This window comes from Mirounga angustirostris, unplaced genomic scaffold, assembly GCF_029215605.1.
Source record: "Mirounga angustirostris isolate CCGP_5_RB_7025 unplaced genomic scaffold, mMirAng1.0.hap1 SCAF_5, whole genome shotgun sequence".
NCBI classification, from domain to species: domain Eukaryota; kingdom Metazoa; phylum Chordata; class Mammalia; order Carnivora; family Phocidae; genus Mirounga; species Mirounga angustirostris.
The window spans coordinates 10,386,982-10,398,602 of NW_026991713.1; the positions used below are offsets into that span (position 1 = coordinate 10,386,982).

An 11,621-nucleotide genomic window follows, 5' to 3' on the forward strand; every position below is an offset into this window, starting at 1 on the left:
AAGGAAGAACTTCTCCTGGACAAAAGCCCTGGTCCAAAGAGAGCTGGGCATCCATAACAAGTCCCTTGTCTCTCTTGCTTCAACTCCTTATCTGTAGAAAAGGGATGGTCCTCCTTGTCCACCTTAGAGAAGTGTTTATGGGGTACTGGCTGTCAGAGGGGTTGCGAAGCTCATCCACCGCGCACGGAACCCTTCAGTGTTTGCGGCTCCGTCCGCCCCCATAGGGCTGTGAGCACCTCAGCGAGCGTCGAGTCTGACCCTCACTTTGCTGGTCACACTATGCACTTCCCACCAGGAAGTCCTTTTTTTACGTCCATTGCTTTAAAATGCATCTGTATTTACCCCTATAGCGCGGCTTCTTCGTCTTCCTTAGTGATTGGGTGCAGATCATCTTAACGGTATTGGTTAAAGTATCTGCCCGTTATCTTTCCCAGGACCCGGTGGGGGAAATGGGTGGGGGGAAGAGAGAGAGAATGTCATAAGCTTAGCTGTTTTATTGGCTCCGGTGGGGACGTACGGCGAGGGCGTGGGCGGTTCAAATTCGTGATTGGTTCTTATGTCCGTCAATCATGCTGCCGGAACTCAAGTCTCTCGCCCGTACTACGCCCGGTTGGCTGTTGGAGACGGGAGCTCGCCCCTCGCTCGGTTGCCGTGGTTGCAGGCCGGACCCGCCCGCTCGCCCGCTGACAGCGAGGCTTTGGGCGGAGGAAGCGGGTCGGTTGGTCGGTCGGGAACGAGGCTCCCGCGGCCAGGCCCGCGCAGAGCCGTTGCCATGGCAGCCGCCGCCGGGGGCGCGGACGACGAGCCGCGCTCGGGCCACTCAAGCTCGGAGGGCGAGTGCGCCGTGGCGCCGGAGCCGCTGACGGGCCCCGAGGGCCTCTTCTCCTTCGCGGACTTCGGATCCGCGCTGGGCGGCGGCGCGGGCCTCCCGGGCCGGGCGTCCGGCGGGGCCCAGTCCCCGCTGCGCTACCTCCATGTCCTGTGGCAGCAGGACGCGGAGCCCCGCGATGAGCTGCGCTGTAAGATTCCCGCCGGCCGGCTGAGGCGCGCCGCCAGGCCGCACCGGCGGCTCGGGCCCACGGGCAAGGAGGTGCACGGTGAGGAGCGCGGCGGGAGGCGGGGCCCTGACCTCCCCCGACCCCGACCAGGACGGGGTCCTCGCACGACCGAGCTCCGGGCCCACAGTGACCCCGGAGTCTCCTTCTAGTAGTAATCAGGATGTAGAGCGGCTAAGGACCGTGAATGTGAAAGAGACGGTCTTGAAGCGCTTGGTAATTCCTGAATAGAAACTTTTCGTGACTCCAGGTGTTTATTAGATTAAAAAAAAAACAAAAAACAGGTTGGGGTACTGGCGAATGCTTTTATTATCAGAGAAGGGAGGCCAGAGCCTGTAGCCAAGTTCTACCAGCTTGTTTAAATGCACAGACCGGGATTGGACTCTTCTGCCTCGCTGAAGCCTCAGGCAAACTAGAACCTTTCAGCCTTAGTTTTCTCGTCTGTACATGAGTACAATACTTGCTTTACAGGGATGTTGCCAGAGTTAAGTAAGGTGATGAATCCGGAGAGATTATTCTGCTTTTGTTGTGTGCCAAACACGGTTGGGTGGTATGTGATCATTTTTAATGCTCACAATAACTCACTGAGATCCAGATACTGTCCCCATTATATGGAAGAGGAAACTGAGGCTCGGAGAGATTGCCTTGCTCCAAGTTACAGAGCTAGTAAGTGGCTGTGCTGGAATCAGAACCCACCTCTGCCAGACTCAGACTCCTGTTCTTTTATGTCCACTGTACTGTTTTTCACATGTTGTGGATGACATGGAAATCAAGGCCCTGACAGATTTAAGAATGGGGCCTTTTAGTGTCCCCTTTAGGAGTATCTGTGATTCCACCCACACCTTAGTGATGCTGTAGAAATTAAATGAGACTTTGAAAGTGCTATATAAACCATAAAGTGCTATACAAAAGTAAGGAATCATTAAATGTATCTGGGTTGCAATTTTGACCATTTCTCCAATGACTCTATTAGCCGCTAATACAGAGGTAGTGTCATTGTAGTAGAAAAACGTTTCTGCTTAGGAATTACCAAATTTAAGTAAGTTATTTGGGAATGGCCTCTTTTGGAGAATCTAAGATTATCCGTGTAACCGACTCACACAGAGCTTCAATCTAAACATTTCATTTTGTTTTTACAACTCCGGGCTCTTAGGGCAGGGCTCAAGTTTTTTTTTTGTTTTGTTTTGTTTTTTTTTTTTCTTTTTTCTTCAGATGATAAACCTGAGGCCCAGGAGGGTTAACTCACTTGCTCAAGGTCACCCAGCTACTATAAGTGGCAGAGCCAAGATCTGGCTCCAAAGGCCTTGAAGGATTTGCTACAAAATGTGGCTTTTTTCACTAGCTCTGCCACGTTTCCGGTCTTTCCTTGTTCCCAGTGTCTCTTGTATCCTGGTACCTTTCTTTCCCTTTAGATGCTGTCGTGGGTGAACTGTGGATTAACTAGGCAGCCATCCACTTTCAGCTTCATCATGACTGTTTTATTTTGGTTTTAACTGGAACTGTTTTCCTCTCTTTATAGCTCTGAAGAGGCTGAGGGACTCGGCCAATGCCAACGATGTGGAAACAGGTGAGTGTGCAAAGCCAGGTCTAACTCCGTGGGATGGTTAAGGAAAGCAAAATCTGGGCAACCCATTCCTGGGAAGACAGTGCTTGAATTCAGTATGCCCGCTCACCCTGTGGACGAGGCTCATTGTATATATTCTATAACTGTAATCATCTCGCAAAAGATAAGTCTGGCTTAGATGCTTACTCTTCCTGTGCTTTTCTGTCACCCTGAACTTCCTGATGTCATAGTGTTGATCACTCTGTGGGCTCCTTGATGTTGGGACCATGTCTGCTTTTGTATCCCTGGCAGCCAGCAGCAGGGTAGAAGCTTTTTAGAACTTCCGGTTCCTGGGAATGGACAGTCAGCTTTAGCTGCCAGCAGAGCCACCGTCGGAACAGAGCCACCACCTTCAACTGCTCCCCAAAGCTTTGTGGTAGTTGGGTCAGTGGTCTCAAACTTGTTCAGTTGACAGAACATCAGACAGGAATGGGAGGGTCTCCCAGCAGGACGCCACTCTGGTTTTCTGTTGTTGCTCCCCAACGTTCCTTGGCTGACAGGACAGTAGCAACATCAGAGGTACAAGGACAAGTTCTAGGGGAAAACTTGTAATTTTATCCAGATACGAGTTTTCTAGGGCTGCTGCAACAAATTACCACAAACATAGTCGTTTAAAACAACACAAATTTCTTAGCACATAATTCTGGAGGTCAAAAATCCAACACAGGTCTCACCACGCTGAAAGCAAGATGTCAGCAGGGTTGCATTTCTTTTTGGAGGCCCTAGGGGAGACCCTGTTTCCCTGCCTTTTCCAGCTTTTAGGAGCCACGCACACTCTGTGGCTCATAGTCTTCTCCCTCCATCTTCAGCAACAGTTGACTGAGTCCTCACACTGCTGTGTCTCTGGTTCACACAGCAGGGAAAGGTGCTCTGATTTTAAGGACTCATGTGATTAGTTTGGGCCTGAATAATCCAGGATGATCTTTTCAGCTCAAGGTCCCTAACCTTATTCATATCTGCAAAGTCTTCTTTGCTGCATAAGGTAACATGTCCAATAAGCTCTGAGGATTAGGACATGGACATCTTGGGGGCCGTGATCCTACCTACCTCAAGTGGACATCATTCTGTTTTGGTGGTGGTGGTTTGCTACAGTCAACAGAGAAGACGTGAGCGTCGCTTGAGAGCCGTGGGATCAGAGAGCCCATTTACAGCCGGCGTGGAGAGGAAGTCATTTACCTCAGGGGGCTGGGTGTTAAAATGTGGGCCTTAAAATGGTTCCCTTACCCCAGCTCTCTTCACTTTGGTCTCTTTTCCATGAACTTTAATATTTTGGAATATTTGAACAGCAACCTAGATAGCTTTTCAAGGAAAAATGATAAGTGTTCTCTTTTGAATATCTCTAGTGTGTGGCTGGAGAATATTTGAATTATACTTCCCTTCCACAGAAAGCCTAGTTCATCTTGAATCAGGTACACACATGGTGGTTTCAGTGTTTTGACAGAAATGCTGTAATGTTCCAGTCAGAGTCTCTAACACACCCATGTTCAAAGCTAAATGGCTATCAGATTGACCAGCCTCTTGCAGGACTCTGCTGGTGACCCTGGCTGTGGGGTTAGGCTCTGTTCCTTTTCTCTTATGGTTTGCATTTCCTTTTCCTTCTCTGCATGTTTGTTGGGGTTTTGGTGTAGTTAAGCAGTTGTAATGGACACAAAATTGATGCCCTGCTACTGTTAAATCATAATATATTTTCATATATATGAAAAAAATATACATTTAAAATGTTTGGGAGATGAGGGAAATATGCAAGAAAAACATCCATAATCAGCACAGGAACTAATCTCTGTAAATATATTGGTGACTATCCTAGTCCTTTTTCCTATGCAGAGAAATGGGCTTGCAAACTGTGCCGGATACACAATTTTGTATCCCGCGTAACTTTTCATGATTTTTGTAACCATTCATTTTTTTTCAAAAGGGAAATGTCTTTTTTTCCCTATTGACAGAATGAATACATGGCTGTATGATTTTTTTTTTAAGCTTATAAGGTGAAAAGCAGGAATTACCTTATAATTCCATTCTCCAGTTATAACCACAATTTATAATGGATGCCCACTATGGCCTTCAGAGGAACAAAGCAAAAGTTATTTAGTCAGTCATATATTTGCACAATGGTTTTTCTTTTGCGGGGGAGGGCAGAGGGAAAGGGGGAGAGAGAATCTTTTTTTTTTTTTTTTTTGAAGAGAGAGAATCTTAAGCAGGTTCCATGCTCAGCATGAAGCCTGACGTGGGGCTCGATCTTACAACCCTAAGATCATGACCTGAGCTGAAATCAAGAGTCGGACACTTAACCAACTGAGCCCCAGTTTTTCATTTTTAAGATAATTTCCCAGGTATGGGGTTATCACGTCCAAAGGTGTGCGTATTTTGATGAGTTCTCGAAGTGCTTTCCAAGAAGACTAACTGCGCAAGTCCTAACAGAGAGGGGACTCTTTTAGCTTTGTCTTATCTCTTTGGCTGGCTAGCTTTTGGTGAACTGACTGGAAGCTCTTCTTTCTCTTCCACTCTCATAAACCTTTTCCTGCCACCTTTATTCATTTCTTCAATCAGTCAACAGCATTCATGGAGCTGAACAAGTCCGATCTTGATCCTAGGTATTAAGATAAACAAAACGATATAATTGGAGACAATATAAAGTGATACCATTTTTCTAAAACAAAACCCCCAGAAAAACTGAAGTTATGTATTTAGTTGGAGAGGCAGAAGTTCTGGAGCTAGAGAAGCCTGGGTTTCTATTCCCAGCTTTGCCTCCTGGTAGCTGGGTGAGTGTACCTGGGGCCCTTCACAGAATGGGACACTTCTCCTGGTTTGTGAAATGGACATGATGCTTGGCTGGGTGGGCAGGGGGCTTAGCAGACAGGTGCCTGGTGCCAGGCTGGTGCTCAACGTACGCTCCAACGCCCTAAAATGGCACAGCCTGTTCACGTTAGAGTAGCAGGGTGAACAGGGCCCTGAGGAGACGCGGGAGCTGGAGCGGCCACCTGAGCCTGAGGAGAAAGAGGAGGAGGGGATTCTGGGCTTTGTCTGGAGTCCTTGAGAGATTTGCTGGCGGAGACTAAACTGTTGGTGGCTCTAAAATGATGTCTGGCAGCAATTTCTACATTTCAGTTGGACATACACATGTGGCGCGTAATGCCTCACAGTTTATAATGGCTCCGTGTTTTGCAGAGAAGGCATTTCACATCCATTATTCTCATCATAGCAGCTCTGGAGATGGGCAGGGCGATTATTCCCATTTGCTGGTGAATTGGGACCCAAATTCAGGCCTTCCTACCCCCAGCCCAGCTCTTTCCACTGCCCCATGCTGTTGGCAACGTACTCCTGTCCTCGTTGCTCAGCTGAGCCTGGGACTTGGTCGGTGCAGCCCCACATCTGCACTCTGGCCTCTCCGGAGGGCCACCTCCCAGGAGCAAAGGAGGCATCGCCCAACAGCTCAAGCAGCTGTGTCCGACCGGAATGGATGTGTATCCAAGTGGATGTGAGGCCAGAGTCTGTGCTAGGGATTTCTGTGACGCTAGAACTCCTGACTCTGAGGGCCAAGACCCTTCTATGATGTTCTGTCCCTAGACTCAGAGTTCGAGCAGCCAGAATCTGTGGTCCTCAGTCATGCCCTCAGGAGAACAAGTCCCTTGTCTTGGCATCCAGGCGGGAAGAGCTCTCCCCTGCCTTCTCAGTGCCTTGCCTGGAAGTGCCCCTGAGCATCCCTCTTCACGCCCTGGGGCCCGCTGCTTAGCTAGCACTGCCTCTCTGTCCCCCCGCCCCTCTGTCTTGGTGGTGTCAGTGCAGCAGCTTCTGGAAGATGGCGCCGATCCCTGCGCAGCTGACGACAAGGGCCGCACAGCTCTGCACTTCGCCTCCTGCAATGGCAACGACCAGATCGGTGAGTCCTGGGCAGGAGGGAGGGAACAGGGCTGGCCGAGGTGCTGGGGGAAGATCTGCGTCTGCACAGCCAGGGTTGGGGCCAGGCCTTCAAGACATTCAGGCAACATTTACTCAGTGCCAAGGCACCAGCAGGACAAACATCCTTCCCCCTTTTTAGAGTCCTTTTCGCATGTGGTATAACTTATAAACAGTGAACTCTCTATGTATGCCCTGGCATTACCACCACCTGGATCAAGATAAAGAATATTTTCAGGGGGCGCCTGGGTGGCTCAGTCGTTAAGCGTCTGCCTTCGGCTCAGGTCATGGTCCCAGGGTCCTGGGATCGAGCCCCGCATCGGGCTTCCTGCTCGGAGGGAAGCCTGCTTCTCCCTCTCCCACTCCCCCTGCTTATGTTCCCTCTCTCGCTGTGTCTCTCTCTGTCAAATAAATAAATAAAATCTTAAAAAAAAAAAAGAATATTTTCAGGAGCACCCTGCTGGCTCAGGCAGTAGAGCATGTGACTCTTGATCCCAAGGTCATGAGTTCAAGCCCCATGTTGGGTATAGGGCCTACTTTAAAAAAAAAAAAAGAAAGAAAAAAGAATAGTTTCAGCACCCCAGCAGCCTACTGATGCCCCTTTCAGTCCTTACCCCTGTGTAGACCTTGTTTACCATAGATGAGTTTTCCTGGTTTTGAATTTCACATAAATGGAAGCATAGAGTATGCACTCTTTTGTATTCTCTTTCACTCAAACTTACATCCCTGAGATTTATCCCTGAGTGTTTGTATCAGGAGTTTCTTCTTTCTTCTTGCTGGATGGTATTTCATTGTGTGATTTCCCACAGTTCACCCATTCTACTGTTGATGGACGTTTATATTGTTTCCAGGTTTGGGCTCTTATGAATACACTGTTGGGAACATTCTTGTACCTGTGACTTGTGGATATAAGCATTTAACTGTGTTAGATACTGTCTCAGGCATGGAGTTGTGGCTCACCAGGGAACGAGTACATTTAGCTTTAGTACTGAATGTACTAAATGTACTCTACTTCCACCCTATTTCCCCTCGTGGCTGTCCCAGTGTACCCTCCCACCAGCAGTGTAAGAGTTCCACATTTTCTTCCAGCCTTGCTCGTGCCTGGTATTGTCTCTTTTTAATTTTAGCCATTCTGGCATGGTGGCATCTCATTGTGGTTTAATTTGCGTTTCTCTTGTGGCCACGAATGTTGAGTATGTATATATTGGCCATTTTTGTAGCCTCTTTTGTACATATTGGCCATTTTTGTATCTTCTTTTGTGAAGTTCCTGTTCAAGTCTTTTGTCCACGTTTTATTTTAATTTTATCTTTATTTTTTTTTAAACTTTGTCCACGTTTTAAAACAAGCTGCCTGGTTGTCTTTTTTTTTTTTTTAATTATTGATTTGTAGAAATTCTTTATATATATTCTGGATACAAATCATTTATCAAATATAAATGACTTAACTTTTCTGATCTTGCCTTGTTCTCTGAGTGGTGTCTTGATGAACCCAAGTTCTTAATTTTAATGAATCCAATGTATCCATCTTTTCTTTTTTATGGTTGACATTTCTGTGACCTCTTTAAGAAATCTTTGCCTATTCCAAAGTCAAGGAGATATAGTCTTGTTTTCTTCTACAAGCCAGACTAGAGCTTTCACATGTAGGTCTATGATGCGTCTCACATTTGTTTCTGTACATGGCGTGCGGCTCAGCCTGACCACATCATATGCATTAGTCTACCTGCATGTTCATCTGGGTAACTGATGTCCCCTGGCGACACCACAGCCCACCCTAGAGGTGGCATAGAGACTCAGGGAGGGGGATGATCAGCATCAGCTATTGGCCTAATTCCCACTGTGGCACTTGGCTGTGGAAAGAGCAGAAAGTGTCCTTGAGAACCTTCACTAGCAGCCACTGCTATTGAAAGAACTTTCTTTAACGCTTAAAAGCTCAGTCCTTTCGTAGTCCTGCATAGGCCAGAAGGCTCTCCCAGAATCCTCAGTCCCTGGCCCTCAGAGTCCTGCACGTAAACTCTGTGAGTGAAGGAGTGAGCGAATGAATAAATGAACGACTGAATGAATGAACAAAACAACATAGAGAACCATGTTGCTTTCGGTGTCCCACACTTTGAGGAAGCCTCTTTAGCTAGGTTAGGGGTGGGGGTTAGGGTCCAGTCCATAGAAGTCCTCCAACAGCTCCTCGTGGGTTTTCCTGTTTCCAGTGCAGCTGCTCCTGGACCATGGGGCTGATCCCAACCAGCGAGATGGGCTGGGGAACACGCCACTGCACCTGGGTAAGTGCCTGAGAAGCCTTCAGCACACCCTTCTCTGCAGCACAGGTGGGCTCCTCTGATGGAGAGCCTGGGGTCCTGCAAACTGCCAGCAGGATCTCCTGTCATCTGGGGAGAACCTGAGCCCCGAGGGCCCCCCAGGCTGTGTCCCCTGGCCTTCCCCTTCGGTCACCAGGGGGCCATTCCCTGGGCACAGCTGCGTTATCAGCAGGGCTCTGCTAGGGAAGGTGAGCCTGCAGCCTGTGGTTGTCCTGTGGCTGCCCCGTGGCTGCCCCACACTGTGGCTCGCGGTGAGGCAGGTCCCATCTCCCAGCCTCAGTCTCCCTAGCTGTACAGGGAGGGAGTTGGACCCGCCCCATGGCTGCCTTGGTGATGCCATCTCTGGAAGTGTGACCCGAGAGGACACACTTGGGAGTCACAGTCCTGCTCCCTCCGACGGGCACGCAGGGCCAAGCCCTGGTGTCCTGGACTCTCAGGTCCCTGTTCTTCTTCCTCAGCGGCCTGCACCAACCATGTCCCTGTCATCACTACCCTGCTACGAGGAGGTATGTGCTCCCTTCCCCTTTGCCCTCCTCCCTTGCCCTCATGCCATCTGTGCTTACTTTGGCCTGCTCCCGCAGGGGCCCGCGTGGATGCCCTGGACCGGGCTGGCCGCACGCCCCTGCACCTGGCCAAGTCGAAGCTGAACATCCTGCAGGAAGGCCACTCCCAGTGCCTGGAGGCCGTCCGGCTGGAGGTGAAGCAGGTGAGTGCCCCTCGTGCTGAGCCAACAGCAGCAAACAAGCGCTGGGCGGGCGCTGCCTCCAGCCCTAGGGTTCCTGGGTGCTTCCCTCTGACCCGTTTGGCTTCTGCTCCACCGGCAGCGCTCTGGGGGCCGCCTAGCTGGAACCCGAGCGGCTCAGCCCCGCCCCTCGTTGCAGATCATCCAGATGCTGAGGGAGTACCTGGAGCGCCTGGGGCGGCACGAGCAGCGGGAACGGCTGGACAGCCTCTGCACCCGCCTCCAGATGACGAGCACCAGAGAGCAGGTGAGCGGCAGCTGCGGGGCCCGGCCTGGCGCCTGGCAGGAGCCTGGGGCCAGTCCCTCTCTGCTGTGACACGGCTAGCCGCTCCCATAGAGAGAGGCCACGGCTGGGGGGTTGCAGCTCACTGTGGACCTCAAAGACTCTGTCCACTTCCTCTGAAGCTCCTCATGCCCCGTGGCTCTCGTCTCTGGGGCAGTCTGAGACCACCTGGAGTCAAGCATTATCGGTCGGACCGCTGTTCCCTAGTCACCACAGTGAAGCCATCATGTGCCCTGGGACAAGAGGCCATGAGTACCCTCCACATCTGTGGCCCTGGGTTGGAGATCTGGGGGCCGAGACACCTGGGCCTGTCGTGGCACCGGTGACGGGGCCTTGGTTTTGTCCCACAGGTGGATGAAGTGACCGATCTCCTGGCCAGCTTCACATCCCTCAGCTTGCAGATGCAGCACATGGAGAAGAGGTAGCAAGAGAGGCTGCCTGCCTTCCCACTCTGCCGCTGCCCCGCCCCTGCCCCCACCGCTCTCTCGGTACCAAGAAAAAGCCCAGTGCCTGGGACTTCGGAGCTGCACTTACCTGGTGAGGCCCTTGCCCCCAGATGCCACGGGGCAGAGATGCTCTCTCACCGACTTCAGAGCCACTCCCAGCCACGGCCTGTACCATCTCTGTGGGCCGGGACCACAGCCCCCAGCTTCTTCTCTGCTCCCACAGCACTGCAGCCACGCCTCAGCTCTGGCCGCCGTGCACTGTCCTAGCCAGCCTCACGTGTCCCGTGGCCTCCCCGGCACCCTCGGCAGGCCCCACACCCTTCTCTGTGTCCCTTCCTGGCCAGGGGCTTGTTGCGGCCAGCAGGGTGTGGGCTGAAGGCAGGCACCCTCGGGGGCTTCTTGGCTGGCCCTGCACCCCTCACCAGCACTTAGATTTGGACTTGGCACCTGACTTTCAAGGAGACCTCGCAGTGAGTTTCTCTGGTTGGAAGGGAGGGTCGATGAAGCCTAGACCTTAGAAATACAAGGTTAGGAAGGACCCTGCGGAACCCAAAACAGAAAAGCCCCAGCCTTTTTCACCCAGTCGTTGAAATACCTGGAGGGCGAGGTGGTCCGTTCTGCAGCCTAGTTGTAGTAGGCTGAATAGTGGCCCCCCGAGATGTCTGTGTTGTTATCCGAGGAACCTGTGAACATTACTTTATCGGGCAAAAGGGACTTTGCAGATGTAATTACATTAATGATTTTTGGACCAGGAGACTCTCCTGGCTTACCCCAGTGGGCTTCATGTAATCACAGGGATCCTTACGGGAGAAGAGCAGGAGGTCAGAGAGGAAGTAGGAGATACAGCCGGAGGGGGTCAGAGCTGAGGAATGCAGGCACCCACAGAAGCTAGAGCAGGCAAGGAAATGGATGCTCCCTGCAGAGCTCCCTGAGGGAACCAGCCCTGCTGATACTTTGACTTTAGCCCAGTGAGACTGATCTCAGGATTCTGACCACCAAAACTGTAAGAGAATAAATACGTGTTGTCTGAAGCCACTGAGTCTGTGGACATTGGTTGCAGCAGTGACGGGAAACGAACCTACTCGTGGAGGCACGGAACTCACTGTAGAGGAGGTACCCCACTCCGGCCCCCGCAGGAGCAGACGCCCCTTGTTGTGGGCAGTGGACACTCAGGGGTCCGGGCAGGGGGTTGCCACAGGAGGGGAGTGGAGGGCAGAGCACCCCCCTGGCTGGGCCCTTTGCGCGGCTCTGACTACAGAGTAAAGACAGACTCCCCAGGTCACTGTCCA

General features: G+C 51.2%; 1 protein-coding gene across 2 annotated transcripts; it reads left to right on the plus strand.

The window, feature by feature from the left end:
* The first annotated feature begins 603 nt into the window (after positions 1–603).
* On the plus strand, positions 604–10,552 carry ANKRD54 (ankyrin repeat domain 54). Of its 2 annotated transcripts, none has more exons than XM_045872557.3 (8): positions 604–1,097; positions 2,575–2,622; positions 6,437–6,535; positions 8,754–8,825; positions 9,320–9,367; positions 9,443–9,567; positions 9,743–9,850; positions 10,237–10,552. In XM_045872557.3, exons 1-8 carry the CDS (start codon positions 773–775, stop codon positions 10,309–10,311), a joined length of 900 nt encoding a protein of 299 aa, XP_045728513.1. In that variant the 5' UTR covers positions 604–772; the 3' UTR covers positions 10,312–10,552. The 2 variants fall into 2 exon arrangements, with proteins under 2 accessions (XP_045728513.1, XP_045728514.1); XM_045872558.3 differs by having other exon boundaries at positions 712–1,097; positions 6,442–6,535.
* The last annotated feature ends 1,069 nt before the right edge of the window (positions 10,553–11,621 follow it).